The sequence below is a fragment of the Triturus cristatus genome, chromosome 7, assembly GCF_964204655.1.
Source record: "Triturus cristatus chromosome 7, aTriCri1.1, whole genome shotgun sequence".
NCBI classification, from domain to species: domain Eukaryota; kingdom Metazoa; phylum Chordata; class Amphibia; order Caudata; family Salamandridae; genus Triturus; species Triturus cristatus.
Window position 1 is genome coordinate 1,322,140,600 of NC_140590.1, and position 27,792 is coordinate 1,322,168,391.

Here is a 27,792-nt window from a genome sequence, read left to right on the forward strand (position 1 = left end):
CCTTCTTCAATTTTACAAAACCACCTGGGAGTCAGAGAGGCACGATAAGGACTAAGGACCCCTATTTGTTGCAGCTGAGACACTGAAGCCTGGCTACCGCCCCCCCCCCCTTTCAGGTACCGAAAAGGGGGTAGAGCACAACAACTCAGTGTTCCTCAAGCAGTACTTCTTTTGCTCAAACACTGTCTGAACTGGTCCTTAACCTTAAGGCACCTCCACCAGGTCCAAAACCAAAGGAATTTTTCTGCCACCTGCATTATTCTGATGATACAAGAGACCAGGATTTGCACTATGACTGTTCCATATTAGGCTGGGTGATCTGAAAGCAGGGCCAATTTAATCAACCCAGACACCCTTGTCCCAGGTTCTCAGTGACACACATTTGTGCAACCACAACCTGCCCCAAAGTTATCCGAGGCACAACCGAGGAGCGACCTAGGCATGACCCAGGCACAACCTGGCATGACCAGGCACAGCTCAGGAGAAGGCGATGCACCTGCCCAACGTTATGTTAAAAATCTATAAAGGGCAGGTTTACCCTGGGGTGTCTTAGCACTACAATGATGTAGTTGTAAGGATTTAGAAAGGTGAGAGAAAGCTAGAAACTACAAAGATACGGCTGATAATGCACACAGAGGCAGGGCACCAGCATGCTTGTCCATTTCTTTGACGGATAGTTCATCTCAAAGGATCTCAAATGTGCTTTTCCTAATGTGAAGGAGCACTGCATATTTTTCAGGGATTTATTCATAGATTATTTGAATCATAATCACTTTCATTGCACGTCATCTCATAAAGCACCCCATAAAGGTCCCACATTTTCTAAGGAGAGCAGCTAATAGAAAGACCATGTTTACTTTAAACTGGTGAAGAATGAAGACTTATTATGGTGGCATCAGTAATGTATGACTTTCTTTGACCAGAAAGTCTCTGCAGAGTATCATGTTTAGTGAATCTTTAATTGCGTAACTTGCCCCTAGAGATCTTCTGGACTTTGGAACTAAATTCTAGAAGGCGAGGTCACAGGAAACTCTGAATCTATGTGAACATCCTTATGGCTGCATGATTCAGAAGGTTAACTGAGTTTAGATCAATAGCCTCATGAGGCAGAATCCTATTCGAATCTGGGCTAGATGTCATAAGATGGACTTTGCAGACTCTGCTTCGGAGTATAATAACAGCTCTTTAGGTTTGAGATGTCTAAATAATGCATTTGATAGTAAATTATATATAACTAAAACTGCACATTGCCGGCGAACTGTGTTAGATTTAGGTCAACATCCATTTAGATCTCCATTTTATTAAGATATTCTGTGTGTTGTAGGGCATTAGTCATGAGGTTAAAACTTCAGAACATGGTTTAAGGAATTTAGTCAAGTTCTTAATCTCCAAGTTATGTTTTAGGCATAGGTCTCACTGAGATATTATTTGGGGTTCAATCTAAAATGCTCCCATGTCACATACTCAAAATCGTTTGGGTATTGGCCAGTATTCTTAAGGTGAAGATGAAGCTGAGGACAGTCTTTTAAGCTCAATGTTAGGTGGCAGTTATGCTAAGAACTCTTAGGAATATATTTGGGTTAGGTGATGAGACAAAACATGCAGGGAACGGCTGGCACCATGGCAAGCAGAAAGTGGCAGCGTCTAGCTTGCCCATGAACAGAATTCTTGCCTAGAGACATATCACTTGCATAGCATAGTCTCAATATATATAATTAGACCTTCTAACTAAACATGAAGAACAGAGATCAAGTATTAATAAGGACTGATAAAAACACAACACAATAGACTGCACTGACATGGAAGCAGACAGCAGACTTCACCTGAACAAAGGCAGGCTGGAGCAAGAACAACAAACCATATTTCAGATTACAAGGTGCATCAGAGGCATCTGGAAATGCAGAGAATAGCCAGAAGAAATCTGTATTCATTGGGGTTCATGTGTGCAAAAACAATGCATTCTTGTGAATGATATCTTAAGTGTGCTTTCTAAAGGCCCATCCTCAAAATGATGTTTGATGGCATATAACCATGTACCAAGCAAACAGTTGGAACTTTCTATAGATCTTCTTTAGAGTGGTTGATTAGTCTAGTCTGGGAGAGGTTCTAATGAGGGCAATACCTTGGACTGGGATCTGACATGTGTCAACAAGAAAAGATCCCATTTTGGATTGTCTCAATGGTTTGTCTGATTTCTGCTTTGCATGCTTCCTCCATCTGTGAGTACTCAAATATGTGCTATTGCAATTTGTGCCAAGAGGACTCACTTCTAAGTGAATGGGATCCCTAGGTGAGATACTGATGGCTACCTAGGTAGGAGTGAAATTCTGGAGCTCAGTACACCATGATCTAACAGTGATGGGAGATTATTAGTGTTGGGTACTAAAGAGAAAATTATGCATACAGTCTAGACTCCGATGGACTCTGGAAACACTTCTAGGGAATATCTGACAAAGGGAAAATACATGTTTGTGTCATTGTCTAGCAACATAAAAACATTTGTATTGCTATGTTAAGATAGTAGTGTCAGATATAGTGCTGTGGTCTGAAACAGTCATGTTTTGTAAAGACAATCCCAAAGACTGCCTTAAGGTTTGGGGTAGAGGTGCATTGAAGACAAAATCTGCTTTCCCATAGTTGGTTACATTTAGTCCTTGCATGTCGTGTGTTTTGTTAACCCTACACCTGACTGTAACTTTCCTTTCAGATTACCTTGATATCACCATCCCTGCAGGTGCCTCAGTGTACCTTCCATGCGGATTTTCCAAAAGCAGTAACTGGACAACACACTCCTGGCAAAGTGTCAAGGGCAGTTTCAATTTGGATGCAAACTTCAGTGTGACAATAGAAGTTCAGCCAGGAGCACGACCCTTTGGAGCTGCTCTTTTCAAGACTATTGACCTACTCATACCTGCTGTGCGACCGGAAGATGCAGGAGTGTATAACTGCAGCTGGGGAGAAAACTCTGACATTATAGAACTGGAGGTCATTGCTCTTTCAAGTAAGAACTCATTTAACAACCCATATTGTACTAAAAGCACAGACCACCTATTAAGATAGGAAGAATAGTTAACACGCATGACATACTGATGATCCACGTGATTAGTCCTTATTATAGTTGTGCTTGTTCTGGCCATTCTATGCAAAACGAATACATTGTTTATCAAAAACGTACATGCTACCCACTGACACTAATATGGCCACCTATCAATTCACTAATTATTTTACCATTACTGGGAATTTAAGAATATTCTTATACCCTAGAGTCCCTTCATATAATGTGCTAACAAACAAAATCAATCACCCTTTACTAAAACCAGACAGTTTTGATCATGCCTTTGTGCTCCTTAAGGACCTAGAACATCTGCCCACCATCTAGAACCTGAGGGTTGTGCTTGTGCCTCTTTGAAGGTTATCTTTAATAGGTGCTAAGATGAGGCTGATAAATAAGTTCAAGACTGCAGATAGTGTACCCTGCACGGCTATCAGAGTGGCTATTCTTTGCAGTGTTTACATGCACCCAAGATACATCCATTGCTCTATCACACTATGGATTGGTCTCACCCTTTTCAGTCCTCCTAATATTAAAGTAGGAGTCTTATTCTAACCTAATACCAGCCTTTTAAATTGCAGAGTGGGGAAAAATCTTAGGAGACAGCTACTGGATAATCTTAGCTGGCACCGGAGGCTCTCTTGCACTTTCAGCATTTATCTGGGGGATATGTCTTGTGATCCTAAAACGTAAGTAATGACCTAATAAGACCAAAGTGTATGAGTTGTTAGTCGATCTCAAAAGAATAATTTGTGTTGATAGAGCTATTCAGACAAATACATTAGATTAATCTTTGACCTGATAAAGACAAATCATATATTAAAGTGGGTACAGGCTTTCATATCTCAGGTTTTTTTGTTCTTTTTGCGATTCTAGAAATTAAAGCCAGGAGGCAGCGTCAAAAGGCCACCTCGAGGAGGTAAGGAAATGATCTGTGCCATGCCACCCAAGATTGTAAGCATGTTCTATGCTCAATTTCCAGATTATGCAATAAGGGAGATTCTGCACCATCCTTCCAGGAGACCTATGTACTTCCTGTTGTTTAGGGTTGTGGTTTAAACAAGCAAAGGTCATGACGGAAGAACTGGAGACCAAGGTTAAAAAATATAATATAACAATTTAAACTAAGAACAAACAACAAGGGGATTCAAATGTCCACCGAAATTAAGAAGAACACTAGAAAAGTATCTAAGACTAAAGACATAGACCAAATTGAGGGGGTGCATGTACTGAGGCCAGTAAGAAGGAGGATACAATTGTAGGCTTAAGATATAAAGAGAATAGGATTATGTACTAAAACAAAGATCAGCAGGGCAGAATTGTAGACAGTGGACAAAGATCAAGAGGATACACTACAGTATTAAGGTAAATGCCGAGATTGTAGATTTGTAGGGTAAGGACATGTCCCAGAAAGATTCAATTGTAGACTAAGGCCAAAGGCCTACATGATAGAATCATAAACTAATGACAAGAACGATGAGGCTATATTTGTACCTGATATCAAGAAGAACACAATAAATAAAATGCAGAAAAAAAGACATACACCAAAAACAAAGCAATGGAGAACTGTCTGCTATTATTAGTAACCAACCTAGAAATGTATGTATTTATTACTGTGCACAGGCCTTGATAAGTGCCTTCTGTAAGATACTGCCATGAAGAAAATGTGCAGAAGGAGAGGAGTCATGGTGGATCCGTACAATGAATACCCCTCTTCACTTGACTGTCACCACCATAAAGCTCTCCTACCCTGTCCCCAGTCCTATAACCTACACCCTGTTTTATCTCTCCCAAACAGTTACATTAAAAACCTGCAAAATAGAATTGTATATTTAAGTATAATACGAAAAGAACAGGACAGAAGACAAATGACAACAAGCATTGGCAAACCCAATAGGTATGGCATTGTCCATGAGCCTTTTGGCAATTCTTGCTTTGTTTTGTCAAGGCTTTTGCAAAACATTATTGTTTGGGAAGCTGACGGGAGTTGGTCGATCTTAAAAAAAATTACTAAAGGCAAAAATGTTTTTAGTTTTAATAAAGCACACATCAACATAGAACACTCTGGCACGGAAGGGAACTACTTTGTGTGTAGATGTGCTCTTTGTGAAAGAGAAAAAACAATAAGGCGATGGAGGGAATACCTGAATTAATCTCAGCCACTGGTAATTGCTCAGGTCACATCACAATCTGTTTTTTTTTCACGCACCATGCCACCAGAGTTTGGACCCAGCCATATGCAAATGAGCCTTGACAATGTTCCTCACTGGAACAGTCCAGTCCAAACAGGGAATACCAAGTGCACTTACGGCGATGGATTGGGATGTGGCTCTGAGTGATTGCCAGTGGCTGAGTTTGATTCAAGCATTCCATCCATCAACTTGTTGTTTTTGCATATGATGCCCTAGGGCGAAACCGGTCCTGTGTTGCTTGTGTTCCGGTCCAGGGAGGACCTGGGCAGGCAGTTTCAGCTGGACTGTTCCCGTGATGAACAGGGTCAAGACTGATTTGCATATGGCTGGGTCAAAACTAAGGTAGCATGTTGGGCAAAAAACAATGTATTGGAGTGCTTCACAGAACGATGGCCAGTGGCTGAGATTAATTCAAGCATTCCATCCATCACCATGTTGTTTTTGCATATGATGCCCTAAGTGCGCCAGGTATGCCCAGACATGGGTCCCAGGCTGACTGTGCCACTGGTACCAAGCTATACCCGGCTGAAGAGCCCATAACAAGGGCTAAACCGTTACTGGGTTGCTTATGTTCCAGTTCAGGGAGGGCCTGGCCTGGGAGTTGGAGCTGGTACGTTTCCATGAGGAGCAGGGTTGAGACTGATTTCCATATGACTGAGTCCAAACTGAAGTAGCATGGGGGGCGAAAAACAAAGTATTGGGATACAGCTCCAAGCAATTGCCAATGGCTGAGATTAATTCAAGCATGCCATTGATCACCTTATTGTTTTTGATTAAAATGCCCTAAGTGCACCGGGAATTCTTAGACATGAGTCCCGGGCTCATAGTACCTCTGGAGCCAAGCTATACCCGGCTGAAGAGTCCATAACAAGGGCAAAACCGGTGCTAGGTTGCTTGCATTCCGGTTGAGGGAGGACCTGGCATGGCAGTTCGGGCTGGACTGTTCCAATGAGCAATAGGTACAAGAGTGATTTTCATATGGCTGGGCCCAAACTGAGATGGCAAAGTGGGTGAAAAACAATGGATTGGGATGCAACCCCAAGCAATTGCCAGTGACTGAGATGAATTAAAGCATGCCATCCATCTCCTTGTTTTTTTTGCACATGATGTCCTGAGTGTGTGCCGGGTATGCCCATTCATCATCATGTTATTTTTTTGTGTGAAAGAGCAGCATGCCGTACCTCATAGTGAAGTCAGCCAATGACGAAGTAGGGTGATGCATTGTCCCCTTTAATCATGCTCAAGTGGGCTGGAGAAAAATGTGAATGACACAACCGCAGGCAATTGGATGCAATGTCGCTGAAAACCCCTGTAAGTAACTATGTAATACACATAATTTTAGTAAGATCAAAAGGCTGTGGCTAACACAGACCTAAAAAATCATTGTGTCATTGGCTGTGGGTCTCTTGCCTTTGAGAAGGAAAAAAGGAAGAAAGGAAAAAGAAAGAAAGGAATGATAGAAAGAAAGAATGAAGGCAAGGAAGAAAAGATAGAAAGATGGCATGAAGCAAACAAAAAAGGCTAGATAAAAGTCAAGAAGGAAAGAAGGCAACAAAGAAGGAATGCAAGAAAGAAGAAAAGAAATAAGGCAGGTAAGAAAGAAGGGAAGCATGAATAAAGTAAAGAAAGAAAGAAAGAAGGAAAGAATTAAAGTAGGATATGAAGCCAGCCAGAAAGAAAGAAATAATGGTAGAAAGAAAGCAAGAAACAAGGAATGAAAGCAAGAAAGAAAGGACAAGAAATAAAGAAAGAAAAAGAAAAAGAGTAAATGAAAGCATGAAAGAAGAAAAAAAGAAAGTCAAACGAGAAGGAAGAAAAAAAGGGCAGAAGAAAAAAGGAAAGCAAGAAGGTAGGCATGAAAGCAAGAAAGAAGGAATGAATGCAAGAAAGAAAGAAAGAAAAAAGGAAAGAGAGACAGAAGGAATGGAACAATGAAAATAGGAATGGAAGAAAAATGAAAGAGGGAATTGTAGTGTAGTTCCTATTTCCCTAATAGGCTCTGCGCATTGGAATAATATACCCTATAGGTTTGGCATAGGACTGTGGTCAGTATGCCCCTAGCGAGTATATTAAACTTAATTACTTTGTGTCCGCTAGCTCAGAGGCCACTAGAAACTCCTTGTGAAGAAGAAGGAAGTAGTTTCTGGCAACCGCATAAATATGACCACTTTGTTTCCCTTCAGAATCGGAACGCCCTCAGAATCGTGGAAACAACAGATAACAGTTTCACTCAGCTAATCGTGCATGCTTACTTTCTAAAGAGTTGCACAGAAAGAATAGACGGGCGTTTCAATAAAAGGATTTATTGAACAGTCTTGTTGCTCGTGTAAGAGATATGAGCTGTTACAATCATTAGACAGTATGCGAGATATATTATATACAGCGTAAGCAGTAGAAAGAAATAATACTGCGCTAGCATTATCTTTTAGCTAGGACACATATTCATATACATAAATAACACAAGCTAAAACTGCGTGTACTCATAAGATGCTTCTCAAACTAGTTCTACCCCAGTGTACCTAACCTAAGTGTAAGAAGTAGGTTATGTATTCTATAGACGGTCTAATAGATAGATTGCTATAGTCTGGTATGTCAAGAGTCCCTCTAGGTTCTAGTCAGCTCCATCGCTTTAGGATGAGAGAGGTGGGAATCTCTTTCCGGGTCTCAAACTCTAACACCCCGCGAAGGGAGTCAGAGCACTGGAAGCTGGATTCTCTGCGAGCAGGGATGACAGCATCTCTTGTGAGTGCGTCAGGCCGCCGGGACATGGGTTCCCCTAAAATCGAGGTCTCCTCTAACTTGCTTGGCAAGGGAAGGTATATTTATACCTGGTAGGTGCCTTGGAATGTTAGCATTGACGTAAAGTCGGGCAGAGGAAGACGTCAGGAATGAACCCTTAAGGAATAGCGGTTCATGCATAATAAATGAGTTCTTGGAGAAATCAATAATCCTGGGCTAGGGAAACTCCCAAGAGCTTAAGGGTCTGGATTCTAAGAACTTGTTGTGACATGAGGGTGGATGGATGTAGGTGACCATGCCTGTATTTGGATAGCATGGCTAATACCTAAATAAGGACTGGGATCTTATGTCTATATAAGAGCAATGCGAATTGTGCCTATATAAGGACATGTTTTAGGAAAACTATATATGGACACCTAAAGCGGAACACAACACCCACTCCACTTTCGAATAAACGATAATACTAAATGCTAAACATTAAATGCTAAACATTAAACTGAGTACCACATGTTGCTAAAACATTTGTAAAAGCATACTAAAAAGTTTTTTTTTTAAACTTGTGCTAAACATGTAATGCATAGGAACTGTACATTTTTAAAACAGTGTTTCATTCTAAGCATATATCGGAAGTAAATGGAATCTGAAAGAATATACATATATACATATGACGTAATGGTTGACAATTATTCAAAAACCCAAAGCCATTTTATAACATGGTACTAAATGAAATTGTGGTAACTAAGGTGACAAATTGTCCCTGGAAGTATTCAAAGAAGTCCGTTCTATATGAATAGTTCTACTGTAAGCAGATTGAATTGCCTTTTAATTTCAAATGTAGAAAAAAGTTGATTTTTAGGAAGAGTTCCAAGTTTTGTTCGGTTTTGAAAATATGGAGTCAAATTCATTGCTTTCCCGGTACACTGTGAGCCGAATCAAAAGTCAGTGTATGGGACTGGCGTAAACATGAAATCATCTATTCCAGTAGACAAAAGATCGTCTACCAATGACGGTGACAGTTGGAATACCTCGTTTAGAAGGTGAATCGCACAGAGATGTGAAGCATCGCTTTCAGCACTGGATGCCGCAGCAATGTTCGCGTCCATTAATACCTGTGTGCCTGTTGATCCATCTCGTACCTCAGCAGCAGCAGCAGGAAGCGTCTGTGAGATCTCAACGAATGCCGTCATCAGGATTGGTAGCCTATGGGGACAACACAGAGCATGGGCAGTTATCGGGTCCAGCAGAGTATCGATATCCATTGGCATGACTGATGGGAGTGTTAGACAGATGTCTAGCACGCATTCTTCACCGCAAAGCAGGCAGCGTAGAACAGGTGAGATGCAATCTTGCCAGATTGGTCTAAATGACAGAAACCATGTTGTATTAAGTTCCCGTAGGCGAGGTATGCCCAAAAGTTGCACTATGCGCTCATGGCACTTCTGTTCTAGGAGAGCTTTCTCCAAGTTACTGGGAGTGACGCCGGTGGATAAGCTTGCCATAGCATAGTAGTAGGATTCCTGCAAGGAGTGCCAAAAATAATGGCAGACTACCAAACACCGAATGCACAAAGTTTGGAATTATTCCGAGGACTGCCTGAAAAGGTATTAACAGTCCTGAACATATGGTTTTAAATACATGTACAATCCAGCTCGTATGAGACATGTTTAAGATACGTCCCATCATTTCTATGAAATGTATAGGGCAGTTTGTACATATGAGAGCCTGTATCTCAGGCGAAGTCCTTGCAATTTGTAGATCATAGGTTTCTTTGGCCGAGGTCAAAGGCACGGTTTGTTGCAAAAGCATGGCTTTCATTCTGCTTATAGTATCAAAACGTATAAAAGAAACATTCAATGAAGGCCATAGAGGCAACTCCCTGACTGTGTCTATTTGGGGGAACAAATTTGCCACTGAACCATTACAAGCCCAGTGTAAAGAAATGTCCTGACATATGAGTGAGCCGCTAAGTGCAATTTCACAGTGTGTACCGCTTAGAAACACTTCACGGCCCCCACTCCAACATCTGTATTCGTAAGGTAAATCCCAGGATGTCTTAATGTATTCCTTACCCAACCTTTCATATTTGCCTGCTTGCATTTGTTTGAGGCAATACTGAAAATGAAAAGTTGTGACAGGCAGTGTTATTTTGCCATGGATAAGCCATTCTGTAGCTGTTTTTTCTGCTACCGTAAATGGTAAACTTTCCAGTGTTTCAATGCTCAGCACTGTATACTTTGCTCCCCTTTGTGCCGTTCGATTTGTTTATCTGTGAGATTGTATTCAGAAAACAGAGCTGACGTGTTGATAAATCGCCAAGGCACATAGCATGCACGCAAGGATTGCAGCATCCAGCCTAATAACATAATAGAACGTAACTGAGATTGGCCTTGTTGTAGCATGGCTAAATCTTGTTCCAGTATGTCAATAGCAGAGGATACAATGTTGCCCAGTGAATATATTCTGGATGACAAAGTTGTTAACTCATTGTCAACCACAGCGAGAGATTTCTCCAAGTTAATACGATCAAGTTCACGTATTCTTTCTGCGGCCTCTGCCTGTGAAACCTTCCATATTTCATTATAAGCAGCATAAATGCCGGCATATATGAAACATTTTTGATGCAGTTTTCTTGGTCCTAGTAAGAAATCCCTAAGGTCTGCGTCTTTTTTAAGTAAAGATAAGTGTTGTTTCACATCCTCAAGTGTAGATTTTTGTAACCAGTCGAGGCACAATTTTCCTACACTATATGTTGTTACTACCCCCGGGTGCTGTTGTTGAACATAATGTGGGTCTGGCCCATGGATAGTAAAGCTCTGTGTTCTATTCAGGAATCTTTCTTGACAGATGTTTGTGTCTGTGGGCCAGAGCAACCATTTTCCCCAATCGGGATCCGATCTGTTGTGTTATAGTATTGTATTTACTGTGACTGCCCCCTGTATAGTGCTATTACTTACAGGTGTTGGTACAGAAGGTGTGTTCAAGTCTTTGATCTTGGCTAATCCAAGACAAGACGTTTGTTGCACAATGTCATTCAAAAATGTATTTGCTGTGGGATGATACAGGCTCTAAACAAAGCTTCTATCCCCTGCACTTGCCATTCTTTAGAACCCCAGACAGATTTTGTGTCTATTGTGTCTTTCCAAAAGTCAAACCCTTGTCTAGACAGTTGGGCAATAAAGGCTGCAGAATAAATCTGTTTTGTATTAGTTAACATATTTTTCTGTCCTGTTCTATTTACATTTCTATAGCAAAATGTTTCTGGATCAGATGTATTGTACCCTGAATAATATGGAAACTTATTTGCCAATGTTTTTTAACTACCCCTTGGTGGTGTAGGACAATGTTCCTATTGCTTAAACATAAACACATTTCTAGGTTTTGCAGATTTATGCAGGAAATGATGACCAGAGTGGTTGTAACAATAAAGCTGTTCGTAGTCTGCTGAACCCTCTAAGTATTCATTGTTAGAGAATGCAGCAGACCTTTCTAGATCAGACATCATGTTATTAACAGTCTCAAAGTCCCAATCATCAGAATAAGTTCTGGAGATAATAAAGTCACTTAATGAAATTTTAAATAAATGTGGAATCTTCAAAAGTTCAGTCGGGCTGAATATGTCGAAATCAGTTTTGTCCCAAACTATACCATCCTGTATAGGGGTGGGCGGAATTTGCGAAAGTGACTTTCGCAAATTGTCGTGAAAATGGTAAAAATCTCCGCAAACACGCGGAAATATCGCGAAGATGCAGAAGTTTTTTTCCCGCCCGTTCGCTGTATTTTCTGTGTGGTCGCGGCTCGCCAACTTACCCATGTGGTTGCTCGCGGGCGCGGCCATCTTGTTTTCACTCTTCTCGCAGTGCATGATCGCGAGAAGAAAGACGTGATCGCGCGACCAATGACATTACTGCGGGCGCGAACTGTCGCGAGACAGCGCAAATGGCTACCAACAATCCAACATCTCGTGGAGAACACGACCGGATCGGGAAAACTTGTCGGCGAACGCGGGGATTCAGGTAAGGCGATCGCGCGTGCGCGAGAATGTATTATTTTACAGCGCGAGCAAGAAACAAATTATCGCTAAGCTGCGGAATGCGGAAATTTTTACATTTTTGCGCTCTCCGCGGTACGCGAAAGTGTCAAATTATCGCAATTTCCGTGAGCGGAACGGAAATTGATCCCAGGCCTCATCCTGTATAGGAACGGCTGTGATGTTCACTGCTGACACGTCTCTTGCTTCACGATGGGATGATTTGTGTCGTTTTAAAAGTAAGTTCACATTTTTACTTTCCGTGTCCATACGAATATATCTGCCATTTATAAGCACGCTAAGAGTCATTACTAAAGCTAGCCAAAGCAGAAAGAAAAATATTCCAGAAATGATCCATAGTTTAATCCATGGTGAAACCAGATAAGTCTTTTTCAGAAAACGAAAAAAGTCTTGTACTTGTTGCTTGAAAGTTTGTAAGGCTGGCGTAGTTTCAGGCTCACTTGGATCCTCAGAAAATGTATCAAAGTTAATGAAATAGCCAGAAGCAGTTCGGTCAATTGTTGGAATTGCATCAGGATTTGTTGAAATCGCTGGAACCAGTTGATCACGTGTTACGTTGGTGTAGACAGGTGTATCTGGATGAACTGTTGCTTGAGTTTCAAGAGGGATGAGTTCCATAGCATTGTTGCTTACTCCTTCATCTCTTACTGCTGAAGTCTCGATGGTGATGAGTCTTTCAGTCTGAACCTCTTGGATAGTAGCGACAGGAGGGCGTCTGCTAATAGGTCAGAGTCCGTGAGGCCTACTATTTAGTATAGGCCACATAGTGTGGTTTGATAAGGTCGATTGACACAAATCATTTCTCCTTTTTTCCAGCAAGTGGCAGCAGAAGTACTTGTTCCATGGATGGCTAGGACAGGTACTGGTGGTCTGTAAGAAGGTCCTAATTCCTTCTTGTCCGCAATCATTTCTCTGAGTAGATTACCAACTTTTGGGATCCAGACAGGCCTTGCTGGGACTGCCGGTTTTTCCCCAGTGGTGGTTGGCTTTAGGAGCACATTGCTTTGTTTCAATCTTAGTTCATTTAGATCCTGTAAAACAGCAAAGCGATCTTTGATTTTAAAGGGTTTACTTTCCACCACTGTGCCTTTACATTCGAGATCAGGAACCCACATTCTTGTCCTAAATAGGACATCATATGGAGTGACCTCCCTAGAGAACTTCTTGGTAAATTATTTAATGAGCGTTGGACCCATAAAGATGTTCGACCCACCCATCACCCGAATCTAATACTCTAGCTGTTGTAGACTGCTTTATGCCCCGGTTTTTCCTTTCCACAACAGAATTTCCCTCAGGATGAAATGGAGAGGAGTACCACAATGCTACGCCCAAACTGGCCATGGTTTCTTTGTAAGCCCGAGAGCTAAACGCAGGGCCCTGGTTAGAATGTAGTGTGCCAATTGCGTATGTGCCGATAAAGACTCGTAAATCTTTTATAACAGTTAGAACGTCAGCCGAGCACTGAGGCCACATCCATAGGAACCTTGACTTAGTGTTTATGGGATTGCGTTTGTCCAAAAGGACGCCTGCGCGTAGATAGTCTAATGCTGTCTAACAATGGTGTCTGTACGGGGCAGGCTACTTCGTAGTCTGGTGTCTTGTGGCGTTCTGCACTACCATGGGTATTGCAGTCTCTGCAGTCATTGATGAAGATGTGAATCTGTATATTCATTCCAAGCCACCAGTACTTCTCTGTTAATGTAAATATTGTTCCAGAGATCCCCTGATGTGACAGACCATCCCCCAGATGTGCTTCATAAATCAAAGCTGCTCTATGTTCCTTGTTTGGAATTACCATATCCCCCACTCCAGGGATTCGAGCAAAAGGAACATTGTTCGCATCAATTACATAAGAGTACTTCAGAAGAAATTTCTTAGGTAACGCTGCACCACTGCCTTTGCTCGAGCATTGACAGCTAACAATATCTCACTGTCTATTCTCGTTTTTGAACGAGTGATCGCAGCTATGGGAGCCGTTTGTACAACCCCCTTTGCGGCTTCATCAGCCAATGAATTCCCTGCAACGTGAACGCCATCACGTTGATGACTCAGCGTGTGTATCACATGAGTTTTTTGTAGTTCGTTTCTCAACTGAACTATTTGTTCCCAAACCGTTTTATGCATTTTTGTGCCACCTTTTGCATCTTTGAAACTGCTTGTAGACAGTTCTGTGAATATTCATTATATGACTGAACACAGTAAAAGGAATTGCACACTATTAGTGTGGGGAATTCGTGATCTGTACTTTCAAGTGCCAGTTTGAATGCTTGTAGTTCAGCTCGCTGAGCTGTAAAATCTCCTAGAGATTGAGTTTTAGTGACCATTGGTCGGAATTTACCATCGCGCATGCTACCTTTAACGATTGCACACGCTGCACTGTAAGCTTGCTTACTCCCTGTAGCGGGTTGTGCTGATCCATCAGTATAAATTATGAATTCGTACTGATCGAGAAGCAGAATTTCAGTGGGCAGAGGACTTTCATGTTCATATTGCAGGAACACTTGTGTTTTTAAATCAGGATCAAAAACATATTCAACATCCGTTGCAGCAAGAGAATTAACCCATTGTATCCATCTAGGATGTAAAGCTTTCGCATTTGGGATGCTCGCTTTTGTAACCGCCTCTAAGGCCGGTAATGGAGTCACGATAATAATGCGTTTCCCCTGAGCTAGTGCTCTTTCTTTTGCAACAGCGGTTTGAACTGCTGTCAGTATTTTTTCTGTTGAAGTGAAGCGCATTTCTGCTTGTGTATACAAATGTGATTTGTATGCTATTGGTACTTTTTCACCTTCATTATATGTTAAATAAGTGAATCCGTATTGACCCGAAATTATTCGGATCACTAAATTGCGTTTATTTATGCGTGTTTGTGAGTGATTTGTTGCTAACATGTTAGCTTGGAGTGAACGCAGGATGTCTGTGTGTTCCTGTGTCCAATGTTTTGTTGAAAAATCAGCTTTGATTAATTCGTAAAGAGGTTTAACCCTTTCTGCGTAATTTAGAAAGTAAGTTCTACCAAAATTTAGAAAACCCAAGATGGATTGTAAGTTTTTCAGTGTTTTTGGAGGTTGGAGCAGCGCACACTTTTCTAAAAATGTAGCTGCCGGGATTTTGCCTTCTCTTGAAAGCTCATATCCTAGTAAAAGGACATTGAGATGGGCAATTCTTGATTTTTTAAAGTTGAATTATAGCCTTCAGAGGCGAAGCCCATTATAATGGTACTCACCCTGTTCAAGTGCCTATCTAGGTCATCGTCTGTCAGATAGATGTCATCGACATATGACAATGCCTCGTCATCATACATTTGTAGTAACTCGGTTACCCTTGCTGAGAATAACCCCGGGCTGTTCTTAAACCCTTGTGGGAATCTACAAAATTGACCCTGGTTCCCCATTATTGAGAAAGCTGTTAAGTACCTGCTTTCAGGTGCTATGTTTTGACAAAAGAAACCATTTGAAATGTCTAATGTTGTTTTATATTTTTTATGCACAATGTTATTCATTAATGCTGTACTATGTGCATTTTGCACTGCAAATATTTTAGAACAAGTGTTCAAGTGTCTGTAATCCAAAAGTAGACGATATGTATTGTCTGGTTTGGCTACAGGAAGCAAAGGATTGTTCATTGAGGAGGTGCATGTTTCAATCACCCCTTGGTATTCAGGTTGATCTAATATCTCCCTGACCTGTTTTTTAGCTTCTTGCTTTATTGGGTACTGCCTTTGTGCAGTCGGTTGACTTTGTAGTGGTGAGGTTAGTCCTCATCCCATCCTACATGATTTTTGTATAATGCTGGGGCCTGGGCAACTGCCCATTTCCTGGCATAACTATATTTTAAGTGAATTGGAATATGGTTGGAGGAGGCTGGCATAATGATGTCCTTGCCATGTGGGCACTCCCTGACAAATTTTTGTGGCCAGTCCTGTTCTGCTAGAAGTATATCATAACCCCTTGAAAGTTTCTCCCAAAAGAGTGCTTTAACTTTTCTTGGTATGTCTCCCTCCATCCGCAGTGTTATTTCATATAACTTTTGTGGAGTACTAACCCTGATGTCTACTGTCTCTACTATGATGTACTCATTCGAGTCCACTATCTCCAGAAGTTCCTTCAGGTTCTGGCGAGCAATTGTTACTTCTGCTGCACTTGAGGAACTTCGATTTTCGATCGTGATCGTATCGACCCGCCATTTTGTGCTCCGCCGACATTTTGTGTTGCCCTCACTCAGGCAGCACGACGATCGAAGTCTTTTTCTGCTTTTCCTGCAATAGTGTGTCGAAATAACCTTGTGCCTCTGTTTACAAAATCTTGTGTTAGAGACTGGCCGAGTACACTAATCCCTGTCTGGTTTTCCTAATCCCTGTCTCAACTATCTGTTGGTTCACACTATTCTCTTCTGATTTTATCTTATCGTCTGGCCTTCGCTGTCCTCTGCTCATATTCTCTTGTTTCACAACTATCCTCCAAAACACACAAACGTATCTCGTCACCTGCAAGACAGCTACAAGTCAGTTAATGAATTAGCTCGTGGGGAGGGGTGACAAACACAGTTAGAGGAGAGGCTTCTTCGAGTTACTCGATACTTTATTTTCAAACCTTTCCTATTGGTTCTGTTCTGTTTTCCAACTTTTCTTATTGGCTCCTTTTATATGTTTTAGGTGTGTTCTTAGTTAATGTATAAGATTGTGCGCCACGGCGTGAAGTGGCAGTCTCCTGAGAACATACCGTGTGTACCTCTAGGACAACTGTACTAGCTGCAGCTAATAAATCTGATCTTTTACGCCGACAGAGTGTCCCCGTGTCTCTGTGTAGCTAAGCAGGAGAACCCAGGAGATTAAGGCGTACCCTGCGCCGCCAGGTCCAAAAGGTTCTGGTTCTTCAACTGGTGCCCAACTTGGGGCGGCTTCAGTGGTACCGGTTCTGCCTGAAGGTCGTGAGGAACCCCGCAAGAAAATTCTGGAGGAATCGCGAGCCACGTCAAGCGACCCCTGTATGTCGAAAGTGGTCCGAAGGTCTTTTTCAGCGCGGTTACTCCTTCCTGACGGCTACTAACGACTGCTGCCCTGACTGCCGCCCTGCTTTGGCCCTTTCTTTGGTGATGTATGGTAAGGCGAGACGATAGACGGGCCTCTGTTGGCGTAAGAAGACGTCCTTAGTTAAGTATTTGGTGGGTCGCTCCCACAATTTTGGTTCTTTGTTCCTTAGTTTCTTTGGTCCTTAGATTCGACTATTGCAATAGCCGAAGCCGAGGGTAAGTGCATTTGTGCTGCGTAAACTGAGTTTTACCCCCTTGATGTTTGTGAACAGTCCGGTGAAATCGCGAGATGCCTGGTCTGACTAAGTTTGGAAAACTTTGTTGCTTTGGTTGTAATAGGGATTCCCGGCTTGAGGACTCTTGTCCGATTCCTTCGGTTGGAACTCCCACATATGAGCTCTATTCTAAACATGGTGTTGGCCCCATTGCCTTTAACGAGACATGGACCCGATACATGAAGAAAGATGGTGTTTTAAAATGGCCAGAAAATGGTAGTTTCGATTCTGATGTGCAAGATAATTTGGAAGCAGTTTTATTCAAAAGAAAAGCCCGGCCGGCAATGTTTGACTCTTTCCGCCTTTGGCGTAAGGAAGCCAAACAGAGAGAAATTAAACCAGCAAAACGAGATAGGAAAGCACAGGGTATGACAATTATACAGGCTGCCCAACAATTCAAAGATGATGAAATTATTAATGCGATGGAAATTTCAGAAAGACAGCATCGTATGGCGATAGATAAATGCTATCCAGTGTTGCCTGTTTCCCCTTCCGATAACAAGAAAGATTTAGAAGAAGATCCCCTAATGTCCCATTTATTGAGATTGCCTCCGCCCTATGCACAAGGTGCTAATGCACCCCAGTTGTTACAGCCTGTTCAGCCGCCAGCAGTACCTACGCCTGTTCCGGCTCTTCCGCCTTTGCCCCTTTTAGTATCTCCGCCCCTACCAGTTTTGCCTTTAACTTCAACTTCTTTGCCCTCATCTCCTGATCTTTGATCTCCTTTGCCTTCTGCTCCTCCTGCAATTACTGGTTCTCCTTCCGTTAGTTCGCCTAATACCTTGTCCCCTATTCTTATGTCCAATTCTCCGTCTGTGCGTAAGCGTCTCACGGACACCGTCACTGGTATTCTATCTCCTTTCTTTGAAGCTTTCAATGTGTCTCCGGCTTTTGCTCGAAGACAGTCTCGTAGTCAGTTCCCAGATTCTGAAGAACGAGAAAGGTTGGACTCTCTCGCACGTAAATGGATCAAGAGGGGTCCCCAGTATAGCGTGCCCGATATTATGTCTACCTTCTCACAGTGGAATGCGCCTACGCAAAGATATGTTTTTAATGTAATGTGTGATACTCTCATTAAAGAATGGGAGGATGTAAATTCGAGTTCGATTCCACAGGGTCTGTTAGATGTTCAGACTGATTTCGACAAAGGACTTGTTGTTGGTTCTAAGGTTGAGAAAGCTGTAAGGACACTTATTTCCTTTAGATCCTTGTTGTTCTTTCAGGCTTTCCTTGATTCCGATCCGTCGGTTAGACTGACACTGAAAAATTATCCCATGAGAGAGGTTCCTCCAGTTTGGAAGGAAGAATTTGCGGCTCAAGGTAATAATCCAGCTATTCCTGCTCATTTCCAACGTATATGGGTACATGTTCCATGGAAACGATCTGAAGTTTTAGCACTTAAGCAGACTCTACCGGATCCTCGTAAGAATCCTGCGGGTTATTATAAAGAATTATCACAGACGGTTGATGCTTGCATCATGAATCTAGCTGATATTGATATGTTGATCGGAAATGTAGTTCCGCAAGCATTATGGGCTAAGATTCGAAGAGAGAATCATGCTCAAGCATTAGGTGGTGATTGGGCTGCTATAATTGCCGCGGATGCAGCTCAAGTGGGTGGTGCTAAGCCTGATGTTTTGGTTTCAGAACTCCCTGGTAGGATTATTACATTAATGAAAACGATGATGCTGCTTTGAAAGTTAACTGGGATAAATTAGCAGCATGCAAATAGAAGAAAGATGAGAATGTCTCTGATTTCTTTACTCGTTTTGAGGAGACATTTATTGATCACAGTGGTCAAGATATGGCTACAGAGGGTGGTCAGTGATTATTTGTGGACAAATTTGTATTTAATTTGCTTCCAGAGTTGTCACACAAATTGAAAGATTCTGAAAGTTCATGGGCTGTTTCTTCTTCTGCCCAGATATTGGCTACTGCACAATATTATGACAATAGAGATAAAGAAGAAAGAGAAAAGCAAGAGAAAAAGACGAAAGAATTGAAAACGAAGGTTCTCTTGCAACAAGCTTATCCTCCTCGTTATGTTCAGCCTCAGTTTCAACAACCTCTGCAGTTTCAGAGGTTGTATCAAAAACCTGAGTCATATATTCCGCGACCTTTATTAGGACCTAATCAATGTGCCTATTGTAGGGAGGAAGGTCATTTTAAGAGTAGTTGTCCGGTTTTATTGCAGCGCAGTGGAACATTATCTGCTCCACGAGGTCGTGGTGGCCTCCAGTCAGCAAACAGAGGTAGAGGTCGAGGTGTGTTGAATGAAGAACAGCGTTCCCTTCCTCCTCCTAATTCCGTGAATTATTTTGATCAGCAAAATGTTAGGTCTACACAGTATTACAATGAGGATTGTTATGTTGAAGGCGAGAATGAAAGTCTTCATACTAACTAGGACAGCCATGGACAAAGTAAGGGAGTGGTGTCGATTCCAGTAGATCAGAATGGACCTTATGTTAGTGTCACTACAATGGGTGTTTCAGAGCCATTTCTCTTAGATCTGGTGCGATGAGAAGTTCTATCATTCATTCCAAACTCCCTGGGGCACCTTTGTCTGGCTTAGCGAATGTTTCAGTAGGATTTTCTGGCGCCCCTGTTCGTAATCCGGTTTCTTGCCTTTTGCCTATCTCAGTTGGCCCTTATGGTTTGGAAGCTCCACTTCTTTTGACGAATGGTTGCCGTGAAAATCTGTTGGGTTTGGACTTATTAAAAAGAATGCATGCTACGATATATTGTTCTCCTTTTGGTGTACATCTTACTTTAGGACAGAAACTGACTTCTCCAATGTATTTGTCCAAAGATCAGTTTCCACCTGAATTACTTTCTCTTCCGGCAACGCTTTGGGCCACGGGTCCGAACGATGTGGGTTGTCTTGAGATTCCACCTTATGTTGTCACTCTTAAGCCTAATGTTGAATTGCCACGTATTCCGCAATATAGAATTTCTACTGAAGGTGAAAAAGCGCTTTTGGAAATCATTCATGATTTGATTCAGAAGGGTGTGGTTGAGGAAACGAGAGGTAACATATGCAATAGTCCTATTCTTCCTGTTCTTAAACGCACTGATCCTTCTCAGCCTCCTGTATATCGTTTCGTAATTGATCTTCGGGAGGTAAACAAAATTGTTGTACCAAAATTTCCTGTAGTCTCATATATCACTGCTCTGTTGACAATGATACCTTCCACAGCGACTTGGTTTTCTGTTATCGATCTAAAAAATGCCTTCTTTAGTATACCCATTGCAGAAGAGAGAAGGGATATTTTTGGCTTCTCTCTTGGAGGCCGAAGCTTCCGGTTTAAGCGCGCACCTCAGGGCTATTGTGAAAGTCCCCCTCTATTTACAGTCAAGCTCTAAAATGTCATCTTGATGCTTTTCATTTGCCGTCTGGTGCTGCTCTTATTCAATACATGGACGACTTGTTGATTGCTGCTGATTCAGAAGATATTTGCAAAAATGTGACTGTTGCATTGTTACGCCATCTGTTTAATCTGAATCATAAGGTTTCACCTTCTAAACTACAATATGTTTGTCGAGAGGTTACCTACTTGGGTCATCTCCTATCAAAGGAGGGACGACGATTAACCCCAGAACGAATTCAGGCGATTGCGCAAATGTCTGTACCATCCACACAAAGGGAGGTACGTGCCTTTCTGGGTATTACTTCTTATTGTAGGCAGTGGATTCCGAGCTTTTCTTTGTTGGCTAAACCTCTGTTGGCACTCACTTTGAAAGATACACCTCAGCCCCTTCCATGGTCTGACGAATGTCAAAAGAGTTTCACTGACTTGCGTACTGCTCTGTGTTCTGCTCCTGTATTGGGTACTCCCGATTACAGTAAGCCTTTCACGCTCTACGTTCATGAAAGAGAGGGTTGTGCGTTGTCAGTTTTAACACAGCGATTTGGAGATAAACAGCGACCATGTGCATATTTTTCGGCTACGTTAGATCCAGTAGCTAAAGCATTACCTAGTTGTCTTAAAGCAACAGCAGCAGCAGCAATTTCTATTCGACAGTCTGCTGGAGTAGTGCTCGATAATACACTTATTGTTATGGTGCCGCATGCAGTAGATACCTTATTAAACCGAACGAAAACACAACATCTTACGAGTGCTCGTTTGTCTGGATATGAGTTGACGTTTTTTGCTAGTCACGTGCACATCAAACGATGTAATACTTTAAATCCAGCTACTTTGTTGCCTCTTCCAGTAGACAAAGATGACCAAGAACAACATGATTGTTTCCTCCGTACTGAGGAGGAGACAAAAGGAAGAGTTGACTTGAAAGATACACCGCTAGAAAATCCGGATGGAATTCTATGGGTGGATGGTTCTTGTTTCAGGCTTCCTAGTGGAGATACAGTTTCAGCCTATGCTGTTACTACTTTACATACAGTTGTGGAAACCGCACGTATCAGACACAATTCAGCTCAAGCAGCAGAACTGATAGCTTTAACAAGAGCCTGTGTGTTGTCAAAAGGAAAAAGAGTGAATGTGTACACTGACAGTCAATACGCTTTTGGTGTGGCGTTCAATTTTGGGCGTCTTTGGAAAGAGAGGGGATTCCTTACTTCCCATGGCACTAAAATACAACATGGTCAATTAGTGACTGATCTTCTTGAGTCACTTTCTTTGCCTACCCAAATAGCAATTGTGAATTGTAGTGCACACAAGAAGATTACTGACGATGTTGGTCGAGGAAATGCATTTGCGGATGAAGTAGCGAAAAAGACAGCGAGAGATGCTACAAATCGAATGTATGTTGCGGGTCCTGCGAATTGGGTTAGAGAGAGAGGAATGTATGAGGATACAGTAGAAAGTGTAAGATCGATTCAGAAAGAGGCTACAGAGAAAGAATTGAGCAAGTGGAAAGAAAGTACAGGAATGTTAGATGAGATGGGATGTTGGGTGGAATTGTCTGAGCACCAACGTTGGCTGTTACCAGACGCTTATGTGCTACCAGTAGTTACTATGGCGCATGGTCCAGCCCACTTAAGTGCGAACGGAATATGCAAGCTTCTGGCTCCAGTGTGGCAGAATGAAGGAATCCCAAAGTGTGCAGACAATGTAGTGAAACATTGTATTGTTTGTTTGATGTACAATCCGGGAAAGGGAACCCCAACTCCGGCAGGTCACTTTGCTCCTCCGACATATCCTTTTGAGGTGTTGCAGATCGATTACATTCATATGGAACGATGCAACAACCTCAAATACGTTCTGGTGGTAGTATGCGCTTTTTCTAGATGGATAGAAGCATACCCTCTAAAAGACAATACAGCCTTATCCACAGCTAAAGCTCTACTCAAAGAATTTTCCCCCAGGTTTGGTTTGCCGCGCATTGTCTGGAGTGACAATGGGAGCGAATTTGTGGGCCAAGTCATGCAAAAAGTTTGTGCGGGTCTTGGTATCAAGCAAAAGTTTCATGCGGCAAATCATCCACAGTCAGCTGGTTTAGTAGAATGTTACAATGGAACTTTAAAACTAAAACTAGCGAAAGTTCAGGCTAGTACAGGACTTAGTTGGCCCGATGCTTTACCATTGGCTCTTCCGTCCACCAGAACAGCAGTACACTCTCGTTTGGGACTTAGCCCTTACGAAGTGGTTTTTGGGCGTCCAGCTAACATATGGGGAGTCCCTCGCCCTAAGAAATACTCAGACTTACCATATCCAATGTTAATTGATTACTTGCATGACCTTACGACTAAATTGCGTGTTCTCCATCAACAGGTTCAGAGTGCTTTGCCAGAGGTTTCCACAGACCCAGGTCATTCCATCCGGCCAGGTGATTGGGTCTGCATAAAGAACTTCCAAAGGACGAAAAATTTGGAACCCAGGTGGAGAGAGCCCCGAATGGTTTTGCTCACCACGAGAACAGCAGTGAAAGTCAAAGGAAAGAAAAATTGGATTCACGGTGTGCATTGCAAGAAAGTGCCTTTGCCTCTTCCGTTCGATCAGTGTGTACGTAAGGGCATTAGAGACTCTGAGAGCGAAAAGGTTCCACGATTTGTACCTTTTAGTGATGCACACCTGAATGGAACATTGTCTGAGAAAGAGGACGACGACATTCTTCAGGAAGCAATACCACCACATCATCGCTTGAATACGACAAATCCACGAACATTGTTCCGAGACCAAACTATACCTGATAAAGAACACTATAACCTAAGACCTAGACTAAAGAACACTTAAGATTTTTTTCTCTCCTATGTAGTATTCTGTTCCGGTTGCAGGGTCACGGTAGGAGTCTTGGTTGCGACCTGAGTAGTGGCAATAGGCCTGCAGGACTTGCAGTGTCATAAGACAGCAGACAATCGTGACTAAGTGATTGAGGAAGATTGCCGTGAGCATCCACTTAGAAAGATGGAGACTACATTAGGCAAAAGAGAAAGAAAGGATAAAATGAAAAAAAGAATTCTGTAGATTAATGTACAGTCGTTTTAGTATAGCCTTATGTAAAATTATATTATTGTGTATTCTTTTGGCGTGTATAAATTGGATTATTTATGCTCTGCAGCAAAAAGTTGTCTCTCCTTCTACTTCTTCTTCTTCTTCTACTGTCTCTCCACATCTATTTCATACACTTCCTCAACATGAACTCACTAGAAGAACCGAATATTACAACAATTCATTTGTCCAGTTATTACATCAACATCAATTAGTAATAAATACAACAAACTGTTGGGTGTGTGGACTTATGCCACATACCGTAGAAAAAGGAATGCCTTATTTAGTTCTTCCGTTCTCCTATGAAGGTTCTGCTTGGGCTTATTTTGTTATCTTCTCCAAAGCCTACCAAAGCAAATTCAGATGATCCGTTAGTTCATATATTGGTGATCCAGATTTTAGTCATAGTTCATTGATAAAGGGAATGGTAGCTATGGCTAAAATCATGGAAAATAGTAAGATCTCCGTTGACAAAAGAAAAGCGTACGCCCATTATGTCACTAGCCTTAGTGATAAAGTTAAACAAGGAAAATCTTCACCGATTTGGACCATACCACATCAGGGCAATTTCTGTCTACAGATAAATGGTCAATCTGCTGACACCGTACAAAGAAATAGCTGTTCCCACACATACGTCTACTCCTCATAGAATTCGCCTCCTCTAGTACCATCTCAGGGTACATATTTCATCTGTTATAATAGGGCTTACACATGGTTGCCAACTGTTTTTTCTGGTACCTGTTATATAGCTTTCCTTCTTCCCCCTACATACACCGCTTCTGCAAATCATCATCGAAACAGATATGGCAGAGGGATTATTAATTTCAAGGACACAGCGGGACAAGAGGGAGGAGATTTCCTCAAAGCATTTCTTCCTTTTTGGGGTCCAATGGCCAATAGCAGAAATATAAGGCAACTGGTTCGTGTTGTAGAAACCACCATAGACATCACTGTAGGAGCCTTAAGTAATATTACGGCAGAACTACATGCAGATCGTCTTATGACTTTACAAAACCGAGTTGCCTTAGACTTTGTTCTTGCAGACCGTGGTGGAGTGTGCAAATTGATCGGGTCAAGTTGCTGTATTTTCATACCTGATGACGCTCCGACAGTATACCAAGCTATCTCTAAATTACATATAATCTCTAAGTCGATTCATCAGGACGAAGGAGATTGGTCATTATTGGAGTGGTTTTGGGGACTACTGTCCAAATGGGGTTGGAAGGTATTGACATTCCTTGGAGTAATTTTAGCCATCGTATTCTCCTGTTGCCTTTGTATGCACTGTGGCCCCGCCATCTGCAACCTTTGTGTTACTATGTGCATCCCTAAACCCAAGTCACAAAGAACAGAGAATATCAGACTGATGCTACAGCAACAGCTCGATGACCTCATGGCCATCGACATTGACTCAGATGAATGTGAGTCTGTGTATCTTGCCTGAGTTCTGGCAAAAGGAGGGTCTGAGGAACTTCGATTTTCGATCGTGATCGTATCGACCCGCCATTTTGTGCTCCGCCGCCATTTTGTGTTGCCCTCACTCAGGCAGCACGACGATCGAAGTCTTTTTCTGCTTTTCCTGCAATAGTGTGTCGAAATAACCTTGTGCCTCTGTTTACAAAATCTTGTGTTAGAGACTGGCCGAGTACACTAATCCCTGTCTGGTTTTCCTAATCCCTGTCTCAACTATCTGTTGGTTCACACTATTCTCTTCTGATTTTATCTTATCGTCTGGCCTTCGCTGTCCTCTGCTCGTATTCTCTTGTTTCACAACTATCCTCCAAAACACACAAATGTATCTCGTCACCTGCAAGACAGCTACAAGTCAGTTAATGAATTAGCTCGTGGGGAGGGGTGACAAACACAGTTAGAGGAGAGGCTTCTTCGAGTTACTCGATACTTTATTTTCAAACCTTTCCTATTGGTTCTGTTCTGTTTTCCAACTTTTCTTATTGGCTCCTTTTATATGTTTTAGGTGTGTTCTTAGTTAATGTATATGTCACCTATGTACTATATAAGATTGTGCGCCACGGAGTGAAGTGGCAGTCTCCTGAGAACATACCGTGTGTACTTCTAGGACAACTGTACTAGCTGCAGCTAATAAATCTGATCTTTTACGCCGACAGAGTGTCCCCGTGTCTCTGTGTAGCTAAGCAGGAGAACCCAGGAGATTAAGGCGTACCCTGCGCCGCCAGGTCCAAAAGGTTCTGGTTCTTCAACTGGCGTCCAACGTGGGGCGGCTTCATTGGTACCGGTTCTGCCTGAAGGTTGGAGGAACCCCGCAAGAAAATTCTGGAGGAATCGCGAGCCACGTCAAGCGACCCCTGTATGTCGAAAGTGGTCCGAAGGTCTTTTTCAGTGCGGTTACTCCTTCCTGACGGCTACTAACGACTGCTGCCCTGACTGCCGCCCTGCTTTAGCCCTTCCTTTGGTGATGTATGGTAAGGCGAGACGATAGACTGGCCTCTGTTGGCGTAAGAAGACGTCCTTAGTTAAGTATTTGGTGGGTCGCGCCCACAATTTTGGTTCTTTGTTCCTTAGTTTCTTTGGTCCTTAGATTCGACTATTGCAATAGCCGAAGCCGAGGGTAAGTGCATTTGTGCTGCGTAATCTGTTTTCTACCCCCTTGATGTTTGTGAACAGTCCGGTGAAATCGCGAGATGCCTGGTCTGACTAAGTTTGGAAAACTTTGTTGCTTTGGTTGTAATAGGGATTCCCAGCTTGAGGACTCTTGTCCGATTCCTTCGGTTGGAACTCCCACATATGCGCTCTATTCTAAACATGGTGTTAGCCCCATTGCCTTTAACGAGACATGGACCCGATACACGAAGAAAGATGGTGTTTTAAAATGGCCAGAAAATGGTAGTTTCGATTCTGATGTGCTAGATAATTTGGAAGCAGTTTTATTCAAAAGAAAAGCCCGGCCGGCAATGTTTGACTCTTTCCGCCTTTGGCGTAAGGAAGCCAAACAGAGAGAAATTAAACAAGCAAAACGAGATAGGAAAGCACAGGGTATGACAATTATACAGGCTCCCCAACAATTCAAAGATGATGAAATTATTAATGGGATGGAAATTTCAGAAAGACAGCATCGTATGGCGATAGATAAATGCTATCCGGTGTTGCCTGTTTCCCCTTCCGATAACAAGAAAGATTTAGAAGAAGATCCCCTAATGTCCCATTTATTGAGATTGCCTCCGCCCTATGCACAAGGTGCTAATGCACCCCAGTTGTTACAGCCTGTTCAGCCGCCAGCAGTACCTACGCCTGTTCCGGCTCTTCCGCCTTTGCCCCTTTTAGTATCTCCGCCCCTACCAGTTTTGCCTTTAACTTCAACTTCTTTGCCCTCATCTCCTGATCTTTGATCTCCTTTGCCTTCTGCTCCTCCTGCAATTACTGGTTCTCCTTCCGTTAGTTCGCCTAATACGTTTCTCTTTTGAGTTTTGTTTATTAGTTTCCCACTTCTTTTTAGAAGATGTAGGATTTTGTTTAACCCCTTCGATGCGTGTGACAGAGCGGTTCCGTCATGCGCTTCGGTCGCGCTGTGCGGATGACGGAACTGCTCTGTCACGGCCCCGCCCGCGCACGAACCCTTCAGCACAGCGCGGTAATCCGCTGCGCTGAAGGGGTTAATAGAGTCCTTCTCAGGACCTTCAGACAGTTGTGGCTTCAAAGGTATTCCACCCAAACTGTCTCTGCCTAATTCAGCATAAGATTGTTCTATTATTCTGGGTAGTTCTTGTTGATGTTCTGTTACATCAAATTCCCTTAAGCGCTGGCGGATCGCCACTGATGCTGCCTCCCATTTAATATTAGCTAATATTATTGTTGAGACCTGGTCAAAGTTCTTTTAGTAATCTCATACCTAAATTCAGAGCTGGCTCTGCCCCGTATTTATTTTGAATTTGTTTCAGGACATCTGGTATTACTGCAATTTACGGAACACCATATGTTTTAGTATAGATGGCAGCAAAGACTGTGTCCCAAGTGGTGCAGTCTTCCAGTT

At 42.4% G+C, this 27,792-nt stretch overlaps 1 protein-coding gene across 4 annotated transcripts in view; it reads left to right on the forward strand.

Annotated features, from left to right (window-relative positions):
* Nucleotides 1-27,792, forward strand: part of LOC146811957 (uncharacterized) — a 1,438,216-nt gene that overhangs the window by 504,945 nt on the left and 905,479 nt on the right. For all 4 annotated transcript variants that reach the window (XM_085618932.1, XM_085618933.1, XM_085618934.1 and 1 more), the window contains exons 3-5: nt 2,708-3,001; nt 3,634-3,741; nt 3,929-3,971. In XM_085618932.1, the coding sequence (XP_085475058.1) occupies nt 2,708-3,001; nt 3,634-3,741; nt 3,929-3,971 (445 nt within the window). The remainder of the gene's footprint in view (nt 1-2,707; nt 3,002-3,633; nt 3,742-3,928; nt 3,972-27,792) is intronic.